The sequence below is a fragment of the Nerophis lumbriciformis genome, linkage group LG10 (assembly GCF_033978685.3).
Source record: "Nerophis lumbriciformis linkage group LG10, RoL_Nlum_v2.1, whole genome shotgun sequence".
NCBI lineage: Eukaryota > Metazoa > Chordata > Actinopteri > Syngnathiformes > Syngnathidae > Nerophis > Nerophis lumbriciformis.
Genome location: NC_084557.2, coordinates 20,660,726 through 20,687,359, shown reverse-complemented (window position 1 = coordinate 20,687,359; position 26,634 = coordinate 20,660,726). Strand labels below are relative to the sequence as shown.

The following is a 26,634-nucleotide window of genomic DNA, read 5'->3' as shown; positions in this document are numbered from 1 at the left end:
TTTCTGTATTATAATTTCATCATCATTAGGGGCCTCTCTGGGCCCCCCTCCATCATGGGCCTCCAGAATCCGTCTCCTTTACCCCCCCTTTTCGGCGCCCCTGCTCACAAATATCTATCACCCTCATGTCAGGGCTCTATTGTGTTTCTCTTTATATGTGTTATTTTTTACCTAACCATTTACAGTAATACCTAATGATTTACTATAATAACTATATAGTAGTTAGCATGCATTAGCATGCATTGAAAAGTGGCACAGACTGCCTTTTTTAAATGAGGATTCTGCCTGCACACAGAGCATCACCACAGAGACAGTTGATCATTTTCTGCATATTCATGTCATCATGCTCCTACCTTTGTGCGATGTGTCGAACCAGCAGGACACATTTATGATCTGTAACACTTTTTCTGAGTCTCAATCTACACAACAGAAACAAATGCACACTTCCTGACACTTTTCTTTCACTTTCACATTCAGTGCGCGAGGCTGTGGATCACATCAACAGCGTGTTCGCAAGAAAATGCATAATGAAAAATGTATTGTCAACTAAGAGGTATATTATATTTCCTTAATAAAATTTTTTTACGACATTAAAAAAACAAAACGGCAGCGGACACCAAAACGCATCAATTTAAATTATTTTATTCAGCCCCATAAGTCATCCAGCAGCATAAAATTAAATTGCTGAATAGACAATATGTCTAGTATTTTTATTTTTGACCGTCCATCAAAATGTTGACACACACGTAGGACGGAGGATTCTGTCTGTGCAGCGCAACCACTGATCCTGTAGCCGTGTGTGGAACTGTCAGTTTGCACGTCCTTCTGAGACGATAAAATCAAATGCCAAATAGTGCTCGCAATACGATGATTGCAAATGTTGTGTAATTGTATTTGCATTTTCTCCTCCCAGCATTTTGATTATCAACATATAGTTTGCATACTAACGAAGATGGATGGCACGCATTGTTCTGCTCACTTAACAGAAGCAATCCACTTTGCGCCTGTTGAGTAGATCAGCTTTGTGTGTGCTATCAGGTTTACGCATGTTTTAGTCCCAGCAAACCTTTGGTAAATCAGGCCCCTAAAATTGGCACTGCTTGCAGACAACGCAACTGTGTTTTGTTTAGGAGAGAACACACAGAAGCTATTACAAATCAATTAACGAACCCCCTTGCAGTATCTCTGCGGACCACCCGAGACCACCTGTTGAAGACATCTGCTTTAGCATATCAGTATGTGGAATTAAGTTATGGAATGGATTAAGCAAATCAGTCAAACAAAGTACTAATCTGATGTAGTTTAAGAAATTGTTCAAGCGTAAATTGTGTACAAAGTACATGGAAGAAGAATCATGATAAACATCTTTATGAAATAGGGAGATTATTTTATTCATCTCATTATGTCAATCGTAGCATACCTAGTTACTTATTTGTGAGAACCGTATTCGTTTTTTATCTATCTATTTACTCATGTATTTATTTATTAATGTACAGTATTCACTCTCTGTGTTACAGATGGAGTGCAAACAAATACATTAGAAATTGCTATGAAACAGAATTGGGAAGGTTTAAATAGGCTATGATTCTTCCTACTCCTTTTTGGACATGCTGTGATGAGAAACTGGAACTATGTGATGTGTCATAATGTAACTGTACGCCTGTTTGAAATAAAACAATACCATAACCATAAACATAAAGTTACCTGCATGGAAATACTTCAACATGCAATCATCTATGGATTGAGTTCCTTCTATTAATTTGTTCCATGTTTATGTTTGTTCAGGAAAAGCAGAGCAGGATTCTATCCTGTCAAAAACCCAAGCAATGGTATTTCCAGAATCCAAGGATGGGCAAACAAGTGGTCCAGAGCAGAAAAGACCCATCCAAAAGCAGCACTTACCAAACCATCTTATCCCTAAACGGAATATTTTACCGGTCAACACAAGTGTCAATTATGAACCGGAGGACTACACTGAGACGGACCCGTTACTCCCTAATGAGCACTTCAGTGGGTCAAGACTCAGTGGATCTGAGGAGGCCAAGATGTCGCATGGTGCAGAGGTACCCCCAGAGTCAGTCTACTTCATGGTGCTGCAGATACTGGTGCCATTCCTTCTGGCTGGGCTGGGGACGGTCGCAGCTGGCTTGCTGCTTGATGTGGTTCAGGTACAGAAATGATAAAAAAAAAGTGAAAGAAAAACTTATAAGACACTGTTGTATATTTGATGGTCGTGTGGTGGGTGATGAGCCAAGGAGACGCCAACGAGGAATTGTCGAACAAAAAGCTTTATTTGTTTCAGCGAGCCTCAGACTAGAGCTGCCGCTCCAGGAGAACGGGTATGTGCCAAATTACTGTTCGGATTTCCTATCGGACCACAGTGACTATATATCCCTTCCTGAAGACCCCCACTCTTTGTGGTTCCAGCCATTGTTCTGGGCGTCTGGATTGTCTATCTTTCCTTGACATTATTCCTGTGATCAGTTTGAGTCGGGTGACCTCCGACCCCTATCCTCTACCCCTATCTGTAGAGCTTTCTGCCAGATGTTGCTAACTTTTAACTTTATTATCTCTCCTAAAATCAAACTGCTGCTGCCCTTTAAATTCCCCAATATCCTGGGGGCAAGAGCCCCCACTCACTGGAGTGCTTGTGATGGACGTGCACTTTTGTCCTTTGTAGAAGAATCCTTTAAAGGATTCTCTGACCAAATACAAACACATGCTACTTCCAATCATATAAAAAAAATTATACATGATGTAATTCACTTCAACACCCTCAGGATCTTGTCCATATCTGCCGTAGAAGCTGTGACGACAACCTTAATACGATTTTAGTATTTTGAAGCAAATCCTATTATGGTTTTTATTGGGTTAAAGGAGTTTTAAGCCATCGGTTGAGGTGGGCCCAGTGGGGGGAATGACGTCAGAACCGGATGTATGCCTATGTCATTTCCAGGCGCCGCCATATTTGTAGTTCTATTGACACCCACCATTTTTGTAGTTCTTTGAAATGGAGGTAGTCATAATGATTTATGATCTTTATGCCATATCCACTATTTTATAGTTTGCACACACTGTTTACTGCGTGGTATTTGGATCTTTGTAAATCAAGCCTTAGGTGTTTCCTCTTTAACCAAACTTATTTTATTTAAGTTTTGTTTAGTTACGTTTATCATTTATAATACACTTTGTCCAATGTTATCTCTTAAAAAAACTGTCAAATTTGTTTGAATACATTTTTTCAAGCTAATAAGGCTTAAGATACATTGTATTTACTTTTGTCTGTCTTTCAATTACTAGTATGATGACATTCAAAGATGTTTGAACCATGCTTTTTAATAGCTTCACTCAACTTTAAATAAAGTTTTGTTCACAATTTGAATTGTCTACAACTACTTTATTTTGGAAAATTGACACTTCTACAATTTTTTTTGTTGTATTTATTGTCATCATATTTAATTAATATATTCATCCATCCATTGTATACCACTCGTCCCTCTAATTCATCTAATTTGTAATATAGGTGTATTATAGCCAAAGATCTTATTTTTCTTCATGACAAAACTTAGCAAGATACACATTTTTCCAATCGCTATTCAGAGTGTTATTATTTTAGCAACTTATTAAAAAAAACTATCAGCAGACATTTTACCTTTCCCATTGCACTCTGCGTTGGCCTTTTAAATACAACTCTGACTCAAACTCTGTGTTCTGTCATAGATTTTTTTCTCAAGATGCAAACACTGTTGTTTTGTTTACACTTAAGGAATTTACAATATCGCAACATCAACGTTGAAACAAATGGTCACCATCCCACACCATCAAACAAAGCTGCAATATTAGTTAGTTCATATTATCAATGACATGACTTCCGCCGGAATGCAGCTGAGATAGGCTCCAGCACCCCCCGCGATCCCGAAAGGGAAAAGCGGTAGAAAATGGATTGATGGATGGATGGATGACTATAGTATTTCTATGTTAGTAAAATGGGTAACCTATGTAAAAGGGTTTGAAAAAGAACATTGAATTGAAGCAATTAGTTTTCTTACAAGTTGTTTTTTCTTTGTTAACTACATCACCTGCTCTGTTTGCCAATAGAATTGCTTCAGGGCTGGTAACGAGTTCCATATGTGTCCGGTCATATATACCTTATTTACAATAAATTAATCGATTGTCGATTGTTTACTAATCGATTTTATAATCGTCCATGTCCGAAATGCGAAGCATCCATCCATCCATTTTTCTACCGCTTGTCCCTTTCGGGGTCACGGGGGGTGCTGGAGCCTATCTCAGCTGCATTCGGGCGCAAGGCGGGGTACACCCTGGACAAGTCACCACCTCATCACATGGCCATCACAGATAGACAACATTAAAAATCGATTAATTCCCCCACCTCTACTAACAAACCACATGACCTCAGGGAGATAAAACTACCAACTGGTCCCAATTTGGACATTTTCACTCAGGGATCTACTAATTTTGTTGCCAAATGTTTACGCATTGGCTGGTGGTTTCTCAGGGGACAGTAAATTTACACTTATAAAAGCTGCACACTTACTACTTTACATAGTAATAACGTTATTCAGTGTTGTTCCATGAACATTTATAAATATTAAATATTAAATAAATATATTTAAATATACAATATTAAATGAACATATTTATGTATAAATACAAATAATAAAATACATGTAAGGAGTGATCTCATATCATTGTTTAATATCATTGTTCGATGATATTAAAATATAACAGGATCTTTCCTCACTAAGCAATTTTTTGAGGGCGGCATTATAAAGGAACAAAAACTCATTTAAAAAAATAAGGAGGGATTTCTTTTTAGAAGGGAATTATAAAGGAATACATAATTTTTTGAGGAGTTAACTTGGAAACATGATTTAGAGATGAGTGTATATTTTCACTTCTATGTCAATTTTCATGGCAGAACTGGGACGTGTTCCAGGAAGTCACAGAGATCTTCATTCTGCTTCCTGCTGTGTTGGGCATGAAGGGCAATCTAGAAATGACTCTCGCCTCTAGACTGTCTACTGCAGTAAGTATGGGAACATGCAACAATATGCACGTTGTAGACCAGGGGTCCCCAAACTACGGTCCGAGGAACCCGGAGTCCGCGTCTGTGATCAAACTGTAAGAAATGCCGAAAGACAATGGGATTTAAATACAGAAAACCTAAACAAAAGTCGCCATTAACATCGAAACAGGTTACGATCGGCTAAAGAAAACATCATCAGCTTGCCCAATGCAGATTTGCGAATATTCACTGAATATGACTTTCATCCAGTCATCCATATTCCACTATTGCTTTTCCTTAGCCCATTGGAACCTTATTTTTTTATATTCCGGTGTTAATCACGATTTTTGTTTAGCTTTTCTGTTTTTAAATCCAATTTTCTTTAGGCGGTTTCTCACAGTTTGGTCACAGACAGGGACTACAAATTCTGCCCATTTGTTCTTCATTTGTTTTGCTGTGGATTTTCTGTTTTCGATACTTATTGCTTTACAATTTCTGTCTTGACTCTTTGATGTTTTCCTTGGTCTATGAGTATAGTTGATGGTCGTGTGATGGCTGATGAGCCAAAGAGACGCCAATGAGGAATCGTCGAACAAAAAGCTTTATTTATTTCAGTGAGCCTCGGACAGGAACTGCAGTTTCCAGGAGAAAGAGGGGGCCTGATTACTCTCTTCTGATGTCCTCTCGGACCACTGTCCTTAAATAACTTTTACCCCAACACCCCCACTCTTCGTAACTCTAGTCTTGGAGCCGGCCCGTCTGGACAAAAGCCCAGCTTCTTGTTTGGCCAGTTAACCTATTTCCTGTGATTGGTTTGAGTCAGACGACCTCCGACCCCTATCCTCTACTCCTATCTGTGGAGACTTCCTACCAAATGTTGTTAATGTTTTTATTAGCTCTCCTAAACTCCAACTGCTGCTGTCCTTTAAGTTCCCCAATGTCCTGAAGGCGAAAGCCACCACTTTTTGGAGCACTTGTGATAGACATGTGCACTTTCGACCTTTGTATACTTATCCCTTAAAGGATTCAGTGACCAAAAATAAACATATGTTAGTTAACAATCATATAAAAAAATGCTACATGGTAAAATTCACCCCAGGACAAGCGGTAGAAAATGGATGGAGGGATGGATGCTTGCCTTTTACAACCTTCCCATGATGTTTGTACTTGGTCCAGAATTAAGACACAGCTGACCATAAACAATCATGTATTTTGCAACATTGCATGATGATTTACCTTCTTGCAAAAGTTGGATAATCTTCTCTTTTGTTTCAATTATAATTTCTTATGATGGAGGCATGGAGCCATGATACATGTCAATCCACTTGGTGCAACAGCTCTCCAAGATGACACTCCCTATTAACTGCAGACTCACAAGTACATTGAATCTGATGCAGGTGTTAGCTTTGGAAAGGAAAATTTACAGGGTGATTCCATATTTTACCCCTCAGAATTGAGTGATTCCAAAATGTTCTACTCTGCTTGATCTAAAAATGAATCTGTTACTGACTACAACAATTTATTATTGTGTGAATGCCAGAAGGCACCAAAAATTCATCAATTGTGTTTCCTCCATGTCCGTTGTTTTTTTTGGTGCGGCCCTACTGCCACAGTTTTTATGCGATCGGAACCGTCCAAGTATCAAATTGTTCGGCTTGGCCGTGACACCGTTGATCACGCTGGTTTGTCTTCTCAAATATTCCAGATTACCAGAAATTCACGTTTTTCCAGGAAATTAATTTGTTTTTGATGGCCTTCTCCTCGGACAGTTTTCATATAGAAAGGTTCAGCTCGACCGGTACAACACATTAACCATTTTTCTTCTTCCCCAAACCCTCAGATTACCAGGAATTCCAGGAAATTTTTTCCCGTTAATAATGGGACCAGTTTTTAAAATCCTACATTTTTCACCCGATTCAAACCATTCCACCACCTACACACACCACTCACCCTGGACATTCAAGCCAACGTATTTACTGTTTCAGAAAATTCCCTGGTTACCAGGAATCCCTGCTATCAAAGACCACTGTTTTTTGCACTTTTTTGCTTTTTACTTCTTCTACCTTAGTTTTAATCTGATCAGAATAGTTCAGGTGTCCAAATGTTGTGGCCCTGCAGGTAATCGATAAAAAACATATTTTTTTCTTCCAAAATTTCCCTGATTATGAAAAATCAGTGTAAAAAAAATCAGTTTGTAAAAATTCAGTGTCGAAACTATCACTGCTTCAAAAAGCTGAATTCCATTAAAATTAAGACTGAAGCAATCGAGCCTGTCTCAGAACCAGCCAATGAGGTGTCAAGTTTAAAGTCACATGACACGGGTCTTGCAAAACAGCATAAAAAGGCTGTTAACTGGGCTACCTGGGCATAATACAGCAAAATTAACATTTCAATGCGGCCCGCTGGATATTTTCTAACTATAGAAAATGTTCCAATGGTTAGAATCTTCACTTTGATGTGATTGTATCGTATGCATGTTCGAAATAAACGGAAACTGACTGAGTTGAACTGCACTGAACTTTTGAGTGACATACGAAACTCTGCTTCATGCAGACCGGGCACAAACAGAGTGGGCGGGGCTTGTTTACGGAACAGCGAGTGTCAGACAGAGGCAGATTTCTACAACAATGTTTTGCAGAACAGTGAATTATATCAAATATGGATGTTTTTTTTACATTTTACCCTTTATGTTTCGCCTTGTTTGTTGCATCTTTGTCTCAGGCTTGTTGCCATACTTGCCACCCCTCCCGAATTTTTTGGGAGACTCCCGAATTTCAGTGCCTCTCCTGAAAATTTCCCGGGACAACTATTCTCCTGAATTTCTCCCGATTTCCAGCCGGACTTAAGGCACGCCCCCTCCAGGTCCGTGCGGACCTGAGTGACGACAGCCTGTCTTCACGTCCGCTTGGCCAACCAAAACGTAACCACAGAACACTAGTGTTCTGTGGTTACTTTTTGGTTGGCCAACGGTTTACGTTGTATTGCGCACCCTGACGGCAAGTGTGGGAGTCGGTTCTGAAGTATGAAGTAAAGAGACGTAACTTCGTCACCTCGTCTGGTTATTGACTCCAACCCAGAATATTACACTGCCCATACCTACGCTCCTTCAAAGGCTGTGCTACTGGCTGCAAAGCATTGCACTTTCAAATACAACAATGAGTAGAGAGGAGTGTTATGTGTGTATATGTGTAAATAAATTAACACTGAAATTCAAGTATTTATTTTATTTATATATATATATATATATATATATATATATATATATATATATATATATATATATATATATATATATATATAAAAATACATACATACATACATATATATATATATATATGTATATATATATATAAATATATATATACATATATATATAGCTAGAATTCATTGAAAGTCAAGTATTTATTATATATATATATATATATATATATACTGTATATATATAGCTAGAATTCATTGAAAGTTTAGTATTTATTATATATATATATACATATATATATGTATATATATATATATATATATATATATATATATATATATATATATATATATAAGAAAAAACTTGAATTTCAGCGAATTCTAGCTATAAATATACTCCTCCCCCCTTAACCCCGCCCCCGGCCCCACCCACCCCGAATTTGGAGGTCTCAAGGTTGGCAAGTATGTTTGTTGCTGCCTCGCACACTCTACCCCATGCCTCGTCTGCATGAAGCAGCGTTTCCTATGGTCACCATAGTAACCTGTATATCACTCAAAAGTGCAGATTATGACCATTGGAATTTTTTCTCTAGTTTGAAAATATCCAGCGGGCCACAATGAAATGTTATTTATGTTGTATTATGCCCAAGTGGCCTAGTTAACTGCCTTTTTAATGCTGTTTTGCAAGACACATGTCACATGACTTTAAACTTTACACCTCATTGGCTGGTTCAGAGAAAGCATCGATTGCTTCAGTTTTAGTTTACCACAAGTGGATCTTGCTTTTTGTAGCAGTGAATTTTTTGAAGCAAAATTTTTCAGCTCTGAAATTTTTTTACACTGAGATTTTATACACATTAAAATTGTTTACACTGATTTTTTTATACATGGAATTTGTTTTACAAAAGATGTTTATGCACTGAATTTTAAAACACTGAACATACGCATTTTGCTAAAAAAAAAAATTTCAATGAAATTATCAGCAGAATTTAATGTAAAAAAATTAAGTTCACAAAATTTCAACACAAAAAATTCAGTTACATGAATTCAGTGTAAAAAAAAGCCTCTGTAATAAGGACACAAATTAACCTCCCTACCAACGTTAGCATGCTAACATTAGCATGGTAACTTTTTTTTAGGTAATTTTGCAACCGTTTACCCCAGAGTCATATGACTGGTATGTGACACATGCTAACCCCAGGGTAATGCAACTTTATATTTCACACATGCTAACTTTAGCATGCTAACTTTTTTGTGCTATTTTTTTCAGAAGTACACCTTTCAGACATTACACTTGGTACCTGATACATGCTTACTGTGCACATGCTAACAGTTTCAGCATTTCAGTTCAACTCGGGCGTATCGACGGCTCGCGCGTTTCCACAGTGGCATTCACACGCAATTCTAAGAGCAAATGACAGAAATTGTCGTTTCTTTTAGTGTTTCTTAAAGCCAGAAAGTTGCCATTTGAAAAAAAAAACAATAGTGTTGTGTGATGTCTGTTAACTGTTTTTTTACTCACAAAATTAAACAACTGAATGAACATCCTACAAGACTGGTGATTCCATCATTTTTTTTTCAAGGGTAGTAGTTGTCTGCTGCATGTTTTAAAACATAACAAAACACCATACCTAGCTAAATGTCTCCACGGTGACGTTGCACTTATTAATTATTAGTATTATTAGTTATTATTTGTACACAGAGACTCAGTAAATCACACGCAACATGCCCACTAACAGTACACACAATTTTATAATTTGCACAAAGTATTTAGCATGTGTATTTGGCTCTTAGTAGATCAGGCCCACAGTGTACAGTACATGATAGTTCAATAGTTTGAACTTATTTTGCTGTTTTGTAATCTTCTCTCAGTAATGTCAAGTTTAAGGAACGATGCTACAGTATCTGCATGCAACAACACAATGGAAAAAATGACAAAAATCAAATAGTATTAAACTAACAATCACTGACGAAATCTCTTTCCTTAGATTGCATTTTTGTCATCTTGCATCGTGGCCTTTTTGTCTTTTGTGAAGGTCCTCATTGACCTGTGAAGATCACAACAGCAGTACAGGTTGCTAGAAGACAAGTAACTAATTTCTAGTTACGTCAAACAGCTTTAAGCATGACAACATATTTACACAACGTAAATAGAAATATTTTTCACCATGTCATCCGTGATTGACAATATTACAAGATCGGTATGATTCTATTTCAGGTGAATGCAGGAAGAATGGAGCTTGCCAAAGAGAAATGGATGTTGATCATTGGCAACCTGGCACTCAAGCAGGTACAATAAGAAAACTGTGACAAACTACGCGTATCATCCTTAAATGAGTAATCAATATGTTTTGAAGCGGTTTACTGTGGGTGTCATGTACTCCTCCTACAGCTCCAAGCCACTGTTCTTGGCCTTTTAGCCTCCCTAATGGCAATTGTGTTGGGCTGGATTGCTGAGGGACAGATGCCCTTTAACCATGTGATTCTTGTGTGTTCAACCAGTCTTTCTACCACATTCGTGGCTTCAGTGCTGCAAGGTAACACTTCAGTTCTTCTCAACTTAGTACACACAGGGTCTGATCTACTGAGCTCCAAACACTACGCGTTAAACAGTGTGAGCAAACTATAAAATTGCGTGTACTGTTAGTGGGCTTTGTTGTATGTGATCTACTAAGTCTGCATGTACAAATGACAACTGGTGCAGACCGCCTTATTTAAATGAGGTTTTTGCGCGTCCTATGCAGCTTTCACCACAGAGACACTCGATCATTTACTGCACATTCATGTTATCATGCTTCTACCTGTTGCTTTTTGCTATGTTTTGAAACAAGCAGCAGACATGTACCACTTTTTATGGGCATTTCAGAGCCAGTCCTGCACTATATCTACAAAAACCAAAACCAGTGAAGTTGGCACGTTTTGTAATTCGTAAATAAAAACAGAATACAATGATTTGCAAATCCTTTTCAACTTATATTCAGAATCAGAATCAGAATAGTTTTTATTGCCATTGTTTGAGAAAGGGGTTCACAAAATAGGAATTTTAGTTGGTGCAATCGTGAAACATATAACACAGATTTGGTAATAAAAAGAGTTGTAACTGAGCTATCAGATCTTGTTATTGTTCATATGCCTGATGGCCGAGGGGAAAAAACTCAATTCAATTAAATAGACTGCAAATATAAGATATTTAATGTTCGAAATGAGAAATGTTTTGCAGCACCCTCCTTTCTGTTCGTTTGTGGGATCTGAGCCAAGGATGTCGCCTTTGAGACATGTGTGATTAAAGGCTATATAAGTAAACTTTGATTGATTGATTGATTGTCATGTCCGTACACCTGTTCTATTCAGTTCCACCTTCAGTGCTTGTTCATTATCTAGTTTATGCCACAGTCTTCTGTTGCTTTCTTAGTTATTGCTTGACCTGTGTTACTTTTCTTCTGCTGGTATCTAATTGAATAACCTTCTGCCTGCCCGTCGCTTGCTTTCTCTGCATTCTGGGATCATCATCACACTAACAGCTGCTATGTACCATCCTCACAAGGCTTCCAGATGTACTGACATCCACTGGGTGTATCTTGTATAATAATGAGACACATTTACATTAGATACATAAAGTAAATACACTACTCGTAAAATACTAAACCAGGTTTTTTTTGATAATTGTGTTTTGGCTAAAATGTGCATCTTTGTGCATCTTTCATGTGACCCAGCACCATGGACCTCTGACCTCACAAATGTTTTCCTGGATGAATAGGGCAGTATACTCACCCTAAAACCTTGGGTAAAAATGTTTTTCCCTTGTTTGTGCTTTAATGCCGGAGAGTCGCTGTTGTGGTGTGTGCAGAGGCAGAGCCTATCAATCACTCACAGACCAAGTATGTCATCTTTTAATCAATACATTGCGGACTCTAAATTCCCATTGGTGTAAACGTGAGTGTGAATGATTTTCTGGCTACCAGTCCCACCCTAAGCCAGATGGGATATTCTTCAGCCACCTTGTTACCCTGTAGATAGAACTGGAATGATGAGAGAATAAATAATGACAGATTATCTGTAAACTACAGACCATGAAAACACATGATGTAGATAAACATAACCACTCTACTGGTCGTGGTTTGATCAAACATTGTTTCTTTAACTCGTTTAGGCTTCATAATGGTGGTAGTGATTATTGGTTCCAAGAGGATGGGCGTCAATCCTGACAACGTGGCCACACCCATGGCAGCCAGCTTTGGAGACCTCATCACTCTTGCTTTTCTAGCCTGCTTCAGTCGATGGTTCTTCTCCATCATAGGTACGTAAATAAAGCTGATAACCTTGGGTTTTACTTGCAACAGTTATGCATTTGGCCAAAAGTGGGTATAAGTGTAATTTGTGTGCAACAGTAGCAATGATAGAGTAACTAATACTAACCCTACTGTCAGAAAAATTGTATGTAAATTATCAAAAAACGTTCCGTTCTCTGAGTTCCCAGTGAACAGACAAAAGCTGTCTTTGTTGCACCAAGCCAAAGAGAACTGTGTACGATGGGAGGAGACGGGAGGGGTTATCTATTGTGATCCAAGACTTGCCCAAGCTCGATCAAGGACCCAAGGCATCTTTTTCTTTTGTGTTAATGTGATCGAAAACAATGGCTGTTTACATTCCTTTAGAAACAGCTGTTGTTATGTAAACATGGAATATCCATATATAGGAGGAGACGTGAACCTTTTTTTGTTAGAGCGTAATGACACTGTACAAGAGTGCAGATGTACACGTTTCTCCTCACTGAGCCAAATTGAATTCTGTCTCTGTTTGATTCTTTGCTTCTTGTCCTGTTTAATAGATGTCATCAGAGAGGAGAAGGATACACCTTTAGTCAAAAATGATTTACGACCTTGGTGTCAAAGGTCAAAGGGGGGTGGGGTTATGGAAAGGTCAGAGGGAGGGGGGAGTAAGGGGGGAGGGGTGAGTGTACCTTACGTCAAAACAAGATTTATGGCCCTAGAAGAGGAGGTGGTCTTATGGAAAGGTCAGAGGGAGGCGGGAGTAAGGGGGGTGAGTGTAACTTTAGTGAAAACGAGATTTATGGCCCTGGAAGAGGAGGGGGGTTAATTTGGGAGGATTTAAGAGCGGAAGAGGCTAAAAAATATGAATATGAAATTAATAGGTATTAGGAGCATGAATGGGTTTTTGATGAATATAAATGACATTTGACCGACATTTCCCCAACACATCCATACCCACACACACTGTCGTGTGAGTATTTTTTACACGTCCCTTGATAGTTATCCGGGGAAGGTATGGCTAGAGAGTCTGGTTCGAGGAAATTAGTCACAAACACCTTCATGCAGGCTGAGGCTATGGTGATACGACTAAAAGGATCAACATGCGTCTCATGCATAAACTCAGCTCTAAATTTGATGCATCCTGCACGAAGAATGTCGACGTCGTTTTTGCAGTAATGTACCGCTTGTTTTTGAAAATCAAAGACCTCTTGGCTCTTTTTACGATACCCCGTCTCAAACTTGTCCCGCTCGTCGGCCGTCATGCCTTCTACTCCGTAATTGCTGATTGGGGGGTATTTTCCAACATAGTTGTTTAGTTCCTCCGAACTAAATTTGTGAGGAAAATGCCCCTTGGACCAGCAATCATTGAGTCCCAACGCTTTAGGCATGGCGCTGAGTGGCATGGTAAGAAAGGAAACCGAGTCAATGTATTTTAGCCTAAAATCACGGTCTTCGAAACAGAGAACTTTACTCCCCTGCATAATGATAGAGGGTGCTATGCCCAACTGTACCATACCACTCAGAATCAAGTAACCGTCAAATCCTCTCGAATTGTGGGCGATAAATGTAGATTGATAATAACGAGCTTTCCTAAAATGTGTGAGGAAAACTGTAACGCAGTCCGTACCAAAAGCACACCACTCTTCTCCTTGCAGCGTCTTTGTACAGACTAGAAAGGGAATGTGTGTACTGTTGGCACCGACAAACGTTTCAAAATCGTAAAATATGATGTTATCATTGTGCTTTACATCGCGTGGTAGTTTTTGTATATAGCAAAGATGTCCTGTTCCTGCTGCCTCTGTGTCACTGCGGGGTAACGCCACTTTACATATTCGACATTTTGACTTGGGGCACTTGTGATTGGCGATACCTGTAGCAATGGGTACATCGTAATATAGCTTGCATTCAAGGCATTTTTTCCGCCGATCGCAAATGCTGACGAGTTTACCCATTACCGGCTGTTTTTCCCTATGTCTGAGTAGACATGTGGGTGTACGTGCCCACATGTTGCAATCCTGGCAAAAGACTGATTTTGTCGTTATTTTTACACAGTTGGGATCTGTACAGACCACGCAATGGCCATCACATTTGTGTCTGGTGGGGTTGTTGTACCCTCTGTAGCAGTAGTGGCAAACGTACGGTTTTGACAAAAATCCTTTAATGTTGGCGATACCGTTGTAATGATTTTGAGATAAATACAAATACAACGGATGATCTGATTTAGAGGAATCTGTCTCAAACAGCAAGAAGGGGCGTTGATCCTCTTCTCTGTAAAGTATGACAATTTTACGTCGCACGACTTTTTCAAATTTAGAAATATGACTAAAAGTGACGGAGGTTTGATCGTCTAAGCCCGCTTTTCTCTGTATTTGTTTAGCCTCCAGCACAGCCTGACTATCCGTAAATTCAGGATGAATCAGATGGGCTAGGCTGATGGCAAAACAGAGTTGATTATTCGTGTTGTTTGGTTTATACAGATAGCGAGCTTTCTTTTTGTTTTGAGTTCATGTTCCAAAAGGGTTTCGGCTTTTCTTCTAACACCGCCTCTAGGATTATGTATCATTTGAACTACTACCTGTATTTTATCGTCGTTCATAATTGCTGCGTTTGATTGTACCAGCAGGTCTAGCACGTTTTGAAAAGCATTCCTTACTTCCCCGGCATCGTTTTGAAACGTAAATGAAGTGTGTTTTCTCGCCCTGTCACCGATTAACTCTAATTGAACGATGTCGTTGGGTCTAGCCTTCTCTGTTACCCTATTCGTCAAGTTTTCAAGGTTCCCCATGACTCGACGGTAAAATGTGGCGTAATCTGTTACACCGCTGTTTTGAGGAAAAGATAAAACACTTTTTAACTCGACATTGTTAAACACTTCGCGTCTCAAGACATTTAAACCCTCGCCTCTCTGGGTATCATTTAAATTTGGATGGTCACGAGTTGGCCTCTGCTGCTGCGAGTGCGTGTGTGCGTCTGCGTTTGTGTTTAAATTTAATCTGTTATGAGTATCTTGCAAAGATCTGTTGGCCATAGTAGGAAGGTTCTGCTTCCTGTTTGTCATGCTGTAATAGGCCAGCCACAAAACTCATAAGTTCAAATGTGGCAGTAAATGTTTTAAAAGTATTACTCAACCCATTTGTAAACACCAAAGCTCAGTGTTTAAGCCAACTCTGTTTCAAATAGAAAAACTCACTGACAAAATTGTCTCTCGACAGAGCTGTATTCCTATGTGTTGTACCTCATCGATCTGTTCTTGCTGTGCTTGATCCCCCTGTGGATTGTGGTGTCATCCAAACACCCTGCGAGTCGCATCCTGCTCCGTACTGGTTGGGAGCCCATCATAACAGCAATGTTCATCAGCAGGTACTTACTCATCTTGTTTATTAACATGCATAATTACTGTTTATCCATGTGACTTGTCATACACATTGGGCCTGCTCTACAAAAGGTTTGCATGTGTTAAAAAACACATAGCGCAACCAAAGCTGATCGACTAAGCTCAAGCTCAAAAGAATGCATCTTTTAAATACCGTATTTTCCGGACCAATGGGCACACCGGATTATTAGGCACACTGCTGATGAATGGTCTATTTTTTAAATCTTTTTTCATATATAAGGCGCACCGGATTATAAGGCGCATTAAAGGAGTCATCTTTTTTTTTTCTAAATGGAAAACACTTCCTTGTGGTCTACATAACATGTAATGGTGGTTCTTTGGTCAAAATGTTGCATAGATTATGTTTTACAGATCATTTTACAGCCGCTTTCTGACAGTCGCTTCTGGATGTGCCGTTTTGTGGGCGGTCTTTTTTACGTGGCTCACCTTCGGCAGCGTCTTCTCCCCGTCATCTTTGTTTTAGCGGTGTAGCGTGCAAGGACGGGTGTGGAAGAAGTGTCAAAAGATGGAGCTAACTGTTTGAATAACTTTCAGACTTTACTTAAATCAACAACGGAGCAGCATCTCCTCATCCGGAAACAACACCGGAAATGTGTACCGTGAAAAACCGTCCGACCGGAACTCTCTAATAACTAAAGTTCCTTGGGTGAATAATGTAAACTCACTATACAGGTATGTTTTAGCGCTTTCATGGCAAGTATACTGACAGATATAAGTAAGTACTTTACACTACTTTATATAAGAAATGGCAACAGTGGAGGATGAATGTCCCATAACAAGAAGATAGTGAAAAAGAAGAAGTTTATCGACTACGGTGTCGACACAGACTACTCAGGATTTATGCAGATCCCAAATACAGATCAGCAGGTACCAGAAGGTAAGAAAAGTTGCATTTGCATAATATTGCGAAACAAAACGCCAGATAATGTCTTACCTTATACACACACACCATAATAATACTTGAATGTTGAAGCACATCTTAGCCTACCAAAGTCGTACTAAAACATTTTGATAGACTTTTGAGCGCCAAGTGTAATGTTCTATATTTTCAATGGAACATATAAAATGGTAGTGTTGTTTACTTGAGTCATATTGCCATCATAGTGCAGTCTACACGTATCTCTTATGTTTGACTGCCATCTACTGGTCACACTCATCATAACACCATGTACCAAATAAAATAGCTTCGAGGTGTGTAAGTAAAACCAGAATTATTCCGTACGTTAGGCACACCGGGTTATAAGGCAAGTTTTGAGAATAAAAAGGATTTTAAGTGTGCCTTATAGTCTGAAAAATACGGTAAGTAAACTAAAGAGCGCAATCCACTTAGCGTGTTTGTCTTCATGTATGTGCAGAATATATACTGATTATTAGAACGCCCACAATATCTGGAGGAGATGCAAATGTAATAATTTATCACTCGCAATAGGCTTTAGCAAGACTAAAGCAATTCTGCAGCCACTGTTCTGTATCTATATTTGACATGTTGGAAATGTGTGTGCAAACTGGCATGTTATGCACAAATGGCTGTGAGAAAGAGGCGATCATGTTGCAAAGACAAACGATGGAGAGAGAATCCTCCATCTTGTGTGTGTGTGTGTGTGTGTGTGTGTGTGTGTGTATGTGTGTGCGTGTGTGTGTTGTGTGTGTGTGTGTGTGCGTCTCAACATATTTGTACTGTCAGAAATGAAAAATTATGGACATAATGTCTATTCAGTAATATCATTTTATAATATCATATCTGCTGGATGATTTATGAGGCGGATTAAAACAAATTTGGTTGATGCGTTTTGGATCCAGGAAAGCAAGTTAGAGGTAGTTGCAGATTTTGGGTTGCACAGAGAAATCTATTGAGTGACATGTTGCTCCTCCGCAGGAGCAAAAACAACATACTTAAAAACTCCTTTGTTTCCTGTGCCATCAAACTGTATAAGCACTCGCTAGGAGGGAGGTGGAGGGCAGGAGATAGAGGGACGATGGGGAAGAGCACAGGGACAATGCGCAGTTATATCACTTTCTGCTTTGATTACAATCATTGTTCTTATACAGAGATGTTTTTGTTTATACTTAATTACTCTCTTTTTTTGTCAACCTGTTAACGTTTGTGTGTTGTTTTGCTATTATTTGTCACTGTCCTGCATACTGTATGTCAGGTTTGAACATAGATGACATCTATTAAAACAGACAAGAAGCAAGGAAATAAACAGACACAGGATTCAATTTTGCTCAATTTGAGGAGAGACGCGTCGACTGTACTCTCTGTACAATCTTCCACCACGCTCTGGCTAGAGAATTCTACGCAACCTCTTTTATTTGGACTTTACCTGTTTACATAACAACAGCTGCTTCTAAAGGAATGGAGGGGTATGTAAACAGCCATTGTTTTCGGTCACATTAACACAAAAGAAAAGGATGCCTCGGACTTGGGCTGGTCCTGGATCGAGCTTGGGCAGGTCTTGGATCACAATAGATAACCCTTCCCGTCTCCTCCCATCGCACACAATGGAATTTTACAAGCCTTTGGCTTTGTACAACAAAGACAGATTCTGTCTGCTCGCCGGAAGTTTCCAAAAAACGGAAATTTTTGTGAGAACATACTGTACATAAAATTACTCTGACACTGTAAATGACAGGGGTCGGCAATCAAAAACATTGAAAGAGCCATATTGGACCAAAAATACAAATCTTTCTGGAGCCGCAATAAATGAAAAGTCGTATATAATAAGTCTTATAATGAAGGCAACACATAACGTAAGTGTCTATATTAGCTATAATAGCCTACTATCAAAATGACTATGTGTCGCAGGCTGAAGCAAATCTTTGTTGACAGAAATGTTGAAATGTGATATTTATTCTACACATTTTTACAAGGTTAGAAACCATTGGTAAATCAGGGGCTACTCAGAAGGTGAGATAACTCCTTGAAATTACTGGCTTTTAATGGCCAAATGTATAGATGTGTGTGTCCAACTTAAAGGAAACGACAGGATGTCTTCTTTTAATAGATTTATTACAATCTTTGGCAAGCTAGGTAATGTTTGCTGTGGTCTGGAACAACATGGCACACAAAAAACTATCTGAAATGCAGCAAATATTACATACAGATATTGTGTCATGAGACATGAAAAACTAAATTATATACAAAGAGGATAAAAGTAAAGCATATTAAATGAGCTCAAATATACCGGTACCTACAAATGAGGCATAATGCAATATGTACATAAAGCTAGCATAAATAGCATGTTAGCATTGATTAGCTTGCAATCATGCACTGACTAAATATGCCTGATTAGCACTCCAACAAGTCAATAACATCAACAAAGCGCACTTTTGTGCATTCACGCACAACATGAAACTTTTGGTGGACAAAATGAGACAAAGGAGTGGAAGATTTTACATGTAAACAAACTGTTGCATCGCAGTCCACACACACTATGGTGAGTTCAAGAACCGCCAAAATTGGTAGGACAAAACGATGTTCACCAAATACTCTCATCAGTGAAGCATGCACACATACATATTGTCAGGTTCAAATACAGGACATCTGTTACACAAGACAAAAGGCAAGGAATCAAACAGAGACAGAATTCAATTTGGACTCAATTGAGGAGAGACGGCTTCAACCTGTAACCTCTTACAGTGTCTTAGCACGCTCTGACGAAGAAGGTTCTCGTCTCCTCTTTTAATTCAGATGTTCCATGTTCACGCACCAACATATGTCACAATAGGAATGGGGAGGTATGTAAAACAGTCATTGTTTTTGGTCGCTTTGAAGTCCAAGAAGAGGACTTCTCGGGCTTGGCTCTTCCTGGATCCAGCTGGGGCAGGTGTTGGAGGACAATGGACAACCCCTCCCGTCTCCTGTCCACAGTGACTTCAAGAGGGCAGCGTGTCGTAAATAGCGTTGACCAAATAGTTGGAAGAGAGTTGGAGGACAATGGACAACCCCTCCCGTCTCCTGTCCACAGTGACTTCAAGAGGGCAGCGTGTCGTAAATAGCGTTGACCAAATAGTTGGAAGAGAGTTTGTGAATTACTTCAAAGAGAGTTCGTTTAACACTTCAAAGAGAGTTCCTCCAGGAGTTGAGCACATCCTGCCATCTGTCCGTGCTGAAATCACAGTGGCATTTCACGAGCCTTCATCCTTTTGTTAGGCCTCGAAATACAGCATTCATAATACAACATTTCTTTTGTGATAACTTACAAACAATTATTCCAACACATATTAAACAGTGGGCTTTCTAACAATTGGGAAGGTTTGTGTCATGTTTGTCCTCAAACAAAAATCATACTAAAACAAAAAAAATATTCCCCCCCCCCATCTTTTTCCATTTTCTATCCTTTTTTAAAAATGCTCCAGGGAGCCACGAGGGCGGCACTAAAGAGCCGCATGCGGCTCGAGAGCCGCGGGTTGCTGAACCCTGGTATATGATGTTGCTGCTAGTGGAAGCTTAATTTCCCTGAGGGTATACACTCCTATCTATCGAAATAAGATTGGAAACAATCCACACAGTCAGGGAAATTGCAGTGATGCAGCCCAATTGAAGTGATGGAACAAGTCACAATGTAGGCTAGCACAGGCACAGTATGAACGTCCGAGTGTGAGTATGCTTGGTTCAGGGCTATTTGTATTTGATTTAATCACTTAAAACACATCTGCACTCTTTAACCTCTCCTTCACACTATGGAAAATGCTTATTGAGGGTGTGTTTTTTTTTTAGTATTGGTGGACTTATTTTGGACAAGACGATGTCAGATCCAAACATGGCAGGAATCATACTTTATGCTCCAGTCATCAATGGTGAGTTGTATTTTTTCTTCCGTCTAACAGTAATTGGTCGTAAATCAAAGTACTTGATTTGTTGTAACATTAACCTGATAATATGAACTTAAAGGGCCCCTCTAATGCTGATAACATTGGCACTTATTTCATAGTTCTGGACCTACAGATGATGCGTTGTATTTTTTCTTCCGTCTAACAGTAATTGGTCGTAAATCAAAGTACTTGATTTGTTGTAACATTAACCTGATAATATGAACTTAAAGGGCCCCTCTAATGCTGATAACATTGGCACTTATTTCATAGTTCTGGACCTACAGATGATGCCTATAGGCAGGGGCGCCGCTAGGGATTTTGGGCCCCATGAAAAGAATCTTTACAGGGCCCCCAACACAGTGTCATTATTTTTTCTGTATTATAATTTCATCATCATTAGGGGCCTCTCTGGGCGCCCCTCCATCATGGGCCCCTAGAATCCGTCTCTTTTACCCCTCCTTTTCGGCGCCCCTGCCTATAGGTAAACCCCTACCACCAAAGTAGACACAGTAGTGATTTTAAGCTTGTTTTTGAAGTGATTTAATTCATTCATATTATGTTCTACATATGGTGAATGTTTATATTCAACTTGGAGAAAGCGAACCACCAGGTTTAAGTAAAAAATGGTTGAGCCCATAATAAATTAAGGAGACTTAGTTGGACATTCGCATATGGACTGGGTTAACTCTCTCATGAGAAGAGGCAATAAATTCAGACTTTGGAATGCAAAAGTGCTAGCTCTATCCTGGAGGAGAGACTCCATGTCTATCTTCTTGCCAAGATTTAAGGTACAACCTACAGAGGTTGTTTTCCGGTCACTTACACATGAACATCTCCTTACATGGTCAGGCTGTGCTGTCCTGACTTAGCACACACCCAGACACAGAAAGTAGGAATACAAAAACTGATGGTTTTGCTTCTCCAGGTTAGGAGTGCCTCATTTTTTGACCTAACCTCCTCCAGGAACTGCAGTCCTGTATAATGACGCTCGCTTGTAATAAAGCAACTTTTGGTTCAGTAAAGCGTCTCCGACATCTCTTTTAATCCAGCCACACTGCCGTGTTGCCCTTCTGTCAGGACGGGGATGACAAGACCATAAAAACACATCATTTTGGAACTGTCACTTTTAGCCCTAAAATGTGGGTGGGCCGTCATCAGCCTGCTGACGTTACCGACAGAAGACTGGAGGAAATTTCATATTGCGTAGAATGTGTTTTGGTAGCATCTTTATCCCAAAACACTTTGATCTTGCGCAGAATTTAAGGAATTGGAAAATATGTCTGCCAGATGCAATTTTGCAGGTTGTAACAATACAACTAAAGAAGGGGTCAGCTTGCATACATTTCTAAAATATAGGAATATGAGGAAAGTATGGACTTCTCCAGTCAAACTGGCTCACGTAAAATGGGACAAACCAAGCGAGAGTCCAAGCCGTATTCTATTTTGCGTCCTCTTCAACTGATGTTTTCATCAAGGGTCTTGAGGAAATGCTAAAAGAGCATCATAAAACACAGGCTATTTTGATCTTAATGTTAACCATATATGTTTTGAAGTAATCATGGACCAGAGCGACAAAACCATGCAATGAAGTGATCAAAATAATAGTTTTACATGCCTTTAGACAATGTCTATGCGGGGAAATTAACTCCAGTTCTGTCACACCAAGAGTGGGTGGCATATCGAGTCTTGCGATGGAAAGAGGGCGTTCCAAGTACAGTTAGTTATCTACCGATTACCCAAAAACTAATTGATATTATGGGAAATTACTTCCAAAATAATTTTTAGGAGCAAAATATACATGAAGAAAACTTGTTAGAGAAGTTTCAGTTTTCTGGACGCTATGGAAGATGGAAAAATGAATTACAAATTAAGTATTAACAATCAATTAATAAATTAAATATATATTTTAATTCCAGTTGGTGTCACTGTCGTGTTTAGCCGGCGTACAAAAAAACGTAATTTCCGACTGTAAAGGCGGTCGGGGGATATTAGCTTGGTAGCAGTCTCCTTACTTTTTTGCACTTGATATTAATGTCTTTCATGATGACATGAAAAACCATGGCATTTGTAGATTGTAAATAATAAATGATAAATGGGTTATACTTGTATAGCGCTTTTCTACCTTCAAGGTACTCAAAGCGCTTTGACAGAATTTCCACATTCACCCATTCACACACACATTCACACACTGATGGCGGGAGCTGCCATGCAAGGCGCTAACCAGCAGCCATTGGAGCAAGGGGTGAAGTGTCTTGCCCAAGGACACAACGGACATGACTAGGATGGTAGAAGGTGGGGATTGAACCCCAGTAACCAGCAACCCTCCGATTGCTGGCACGGCCACTCTACCAACTTCGCCGTGTAGAATGTAATGGGATAGGGAGTGCAAAAAGACGACTACTTCCGGAGTGTTTGTTATCCACTGTGCTGTTGTTGTTGTAAACGTAATCATAGAAACAAAAAAAAACCCAAAACAAATTACATCATATAAAAATATAAGTGCTCTAGTGTTTATTGTGTGAGGCAATGCAAATACCCACCCTGGCTCTAACCTGTTCCACCTGCTGCCCTCTGGGAAGCGCTACAGGTGCATTAAAACCAAAACAAACAGGCTAAAGAACAGCTTCTTCCCCAGGGCCATAACCATCCTGAACGGACTGCCCCATTGTCCCTCATAACTGCCTTCTCTTCGGTGCAATAACCCATTCCACCAACCACCCTGGTTTTTTTTGTTTTTTTTTCATGTATATATTCATTTCACACCATATTCATTGCACTTCTACATTTTTTATATTTTTATATATTTGCACATTGTTTTTCTAGCATGCACACATCGCACTGTATGGAATGGCCTCAATCTCGTTACCTTGCGTAATGACAATAAAGCTGATTCTGATTCTGATACAATGCAAATAGCGCAATGAAAATAACAAATCATGACCCACAAATAACGGTGCAAACCTATAATTGGTGCGGGATATTGAGGACTGTAATAGGGGGCTTCGGATTGTTCTACACATTTCCCACAATGCATTGCCGTTGGCCATATTGGAAGGCTTTGTTTGTATCATGTCCATTGTTGCTGATCAGTCAACTAGTGATACTAATAATAGAGATGACGTGTGCGATTTTCAACTCCAGGGAAAATAATTGCACACAAATCTAGAATTATTTATGTCACTCAATATTTCCTACTGAACCCCTCCTCCCTCCTTATTTTACCCCACAATGAACAACCCCCCCCCCCCCCCCCCCCCTTATTTTACCCCACAAAGATGTTTCTGATGACCCCTCAACCTCCTTTTCTTCTTCTCCTTACCACAGGTATTGGAGGCAACCTCGTCTCCATACAATCCAGCCGCATTTCCACCAACTTGCATTTGAATTTTTCACCTCGGGAGGTTCCTGAAGATCGTAGGGGTTGTTACAACCTTTGCAGCACCTTTTTTGGTTCAGGTAAAAAGTCAAAAGGGGGTAGATGTAGCATCATCTCCTGACCTAACATATTATATATACTGTTGCGTGTGACCAATCTGCCTCTCAGGAAATATAACACACTGGTCAATCCCAAATTCTTTTGGATGACATATATGTTGAGTTAGAAGGACCCCCGAGACAGAATAATACTTGGCCAAGTTTTACTAAAGCTATTGGAGACCAGCCCTTACAATGCGACAATAGCAGCAGCAAGAAGAGGTCTAAATTCAAACAAAAAAGAGTTTATTTAGAGCGAAAACAGCCCGTCCCACCCAAAAAGAAATACAGCTGTTGTTCCAAACAGATAAGGCAGTATGTTATACCCCTACGCAGACAGTACAGCGCCTTCAAGGTGAAACAAAGAGTTTACTAGCGGACATAAGATAAAAAAAACAAAGTGTTCACATGAGAAAATATTAACTGCTTTAAACATGACTATGAATTAAGAAAGTGGATTAAAAATAAATGCATTCTCCACAATACATACACACATTCGGATCTTCTTTGAATTCACAGGACCAAATCGCAAATCTGCAAAGGTTCTTCTTCTCATGGTCCTTCCTGGTCAGTTGGTTTTCTTGTACGCAATTCACCTGATAAAAGGAGCCCACACAATGCCCAGCCCTCTTTTCACAGTTGCCTTCTTGTCAGCTTCGCTCATTCAGGTACAGTAAGTCAGACATACTGTGTGTGCATGCTTACTCTTGTTGTTTCCCCTTTATTGATAGTTCCATGTTTCTGTCACCTAGGTCCTCTCCTTGCTGTGTATCGCTGACTGCATGGTGCACTCCTTATGGAGGAGGGGTAAAGACCCTGACAGTTACTCTATACCCTATCTCACTGCTCTTGGTGATCTATTAGGGACTGCTCTCCTTTCCCTTGCCTTCTTATTACTTTGGTGCACTGGATATAGTGTATAAGTTCAGAGGAATATGTACAAACAAAATGTCTGTGTGTGTGTGTGTGTGTGTGTGTGTGTGTGTGTGTGTGTGTGTGTGTGTGTGTGTGTGTGTGTGTGTGTGTTCACGTGTGTGTGCACCCGCCTATGTGTGTTTGTGTTCCTGAATGTGAGACAATGAGAAAACACAATCAATAAAGTAGTGTATAAATACATTTGATCGATTTAATAAAAGACACACCCAACTAGAATAGATAGATAGATAGATAGTACTTTATTGATTCCTTCAGGAGAGTTCCCTCAGGAAAATTCAAAGTTAAATTAAATTAATTAAATTAAATATGCAAGTTTGGAATTTTCGGAATTTTTAATGCTGAAAAGCTGAAGCTGAACGGAAATGCTAACAGGCAGCATCCCGGCCAGATAGCGTTGACGAACAAAATATGCAACTCTAAGGTGCTGTTACAATTCAAAAGGCTATTTGGGATTCCTTATTAAATATTCATGCTCATTGAAGATTAGCTCAGATTGTATTTCAATGTTGCTCATATTATGATGACGCTTATTGAATATTCATGCATAATAGGTTAGTATTGAAGGTATTATGCTTATAATTGAATGTGAAGTGAATCTCTGTTGAAACCTGTTGATAATTTGCAGAAACTTAGACTAAACCTCTAGACGGGCTGGGATTACCTGTTGTAAAACAGTTAAACAAGCTAAAGAGGTGAACAAGGGGGGTAGAGCAAGGCCAGGGCTTTTTGGAGATTGTCATAACAACCATGTTGATGGATAGACACTTTGCTCAAAAGAAACAGCAACAAACCAATACAAAGATAAGGCACAGATAAGGTTAGCATTCATCCATCCATCCATCCATCCATCCATCCATCCATCCACCCATCCACCCATCCACCCTCTTCCGCTCCGAAGTTGGGTTGCGGGGGCAGCAGCCTAAGCAGAGAAGCCCAGACTTCCCTTTCCACAGCTATTTAGTCCAGCCCTTCCCAGGGAATCCCAAGGCATTCTCAGGTCAACTGGGAGACATAGTATCTGCACAGTGTCCTGGGTCTTCCCAGTGGTCTTAAAACTGTCAGATGCGCCCTAAACACCAGGGAGGTGTTCGGGGAGCATTCTGACCAGATGCCCAAACCACATCATCTGACTCTTCTCGATGTGGAGGAGCAGCACCTTTACTTTGAGCTCCCCCCTAATAAAAGAGCCGTCGCCGCCCAACATAGGAAACTAATTTCGGCCGCTTGTACCCGTGATCTTGTCCTTTTGGTCATAACCCAAAGTTCATGACCACAGGTGAGGATGGGAACATAGATCGATTGGTAAATTGGGAGATTTGCTTTGTGGTTCAGCTCCTTTTTCACCACAATAGAAAGCATCACTGCAGACATCGCACTGATCAGCCTGTCGAAATAACAATCTAATCTTCCCTTACTTGTGAACAAAACCCAGAGGTACTTAAACTACTCCACTTGGGGCAGGATCTCCTCCCCAACCCTAGGATGGCACTCCACCCTTTTGCGGGCGAGAACCATGG

The 26,634-nt window shown here is 39.7% G+C and overlaps 1 protein-coding gene across 2 annotated transcripts in view; it reads left to right on the top strand.

Moving 5' to 3' along the window:
• slc41a2a (solute carrier family 41 member 2a) overlaps positions 1-25,371 on the top strand; it is a 33,120-nt gene extending 7,749 nt beyond the window's left edge. For both annotated transcript variants that reach the window (XM_061970073.1, XM_061970075.1), the window contains exons 2-11: positions 1,786-2,168; positions 4,943-5,050; positions 10,446-10,517; positions 10,620-10,764; positions 12,378-12,524; positions 15,711-15,858; positions 20,613-20,692; positions 24,032-24,163; positions 24,701-24,849; positions 24,934-25,371. In XM_061970073.1, the coding sequence (XP_061826057.1) occupies positions 1,827-2,168; positions 4,943-5,050; positions 10,446-10,517; positions 10,620-10,764; positions 12,378-12,524; positions 15,711-15,858; positions 20,613-20,692; positions 24,032-24,163; positions 24,701-24,849; positions 24,934-25,104 (1,494 nt within the window). In that variant the 5' untranslated portion in view covers positions 1,786-1,826 and the 3' untranslated portion in view covers positions 25,105-25,371. The remainder of the gene's footprint in view (positions 1-1,785; positions 2,169-4,942; positions 5,051-10,445; positions 10,518-10,619; positions 10,765-12,377; positions 12,525-15,710; positions 15,859-20,612; positions 20,693-24,031; positions 24,164-24,700; positions 24,850-24,933) is intronic.
• Positions 25,372-26,634: the final 1,263 nt, after the last annotated feature.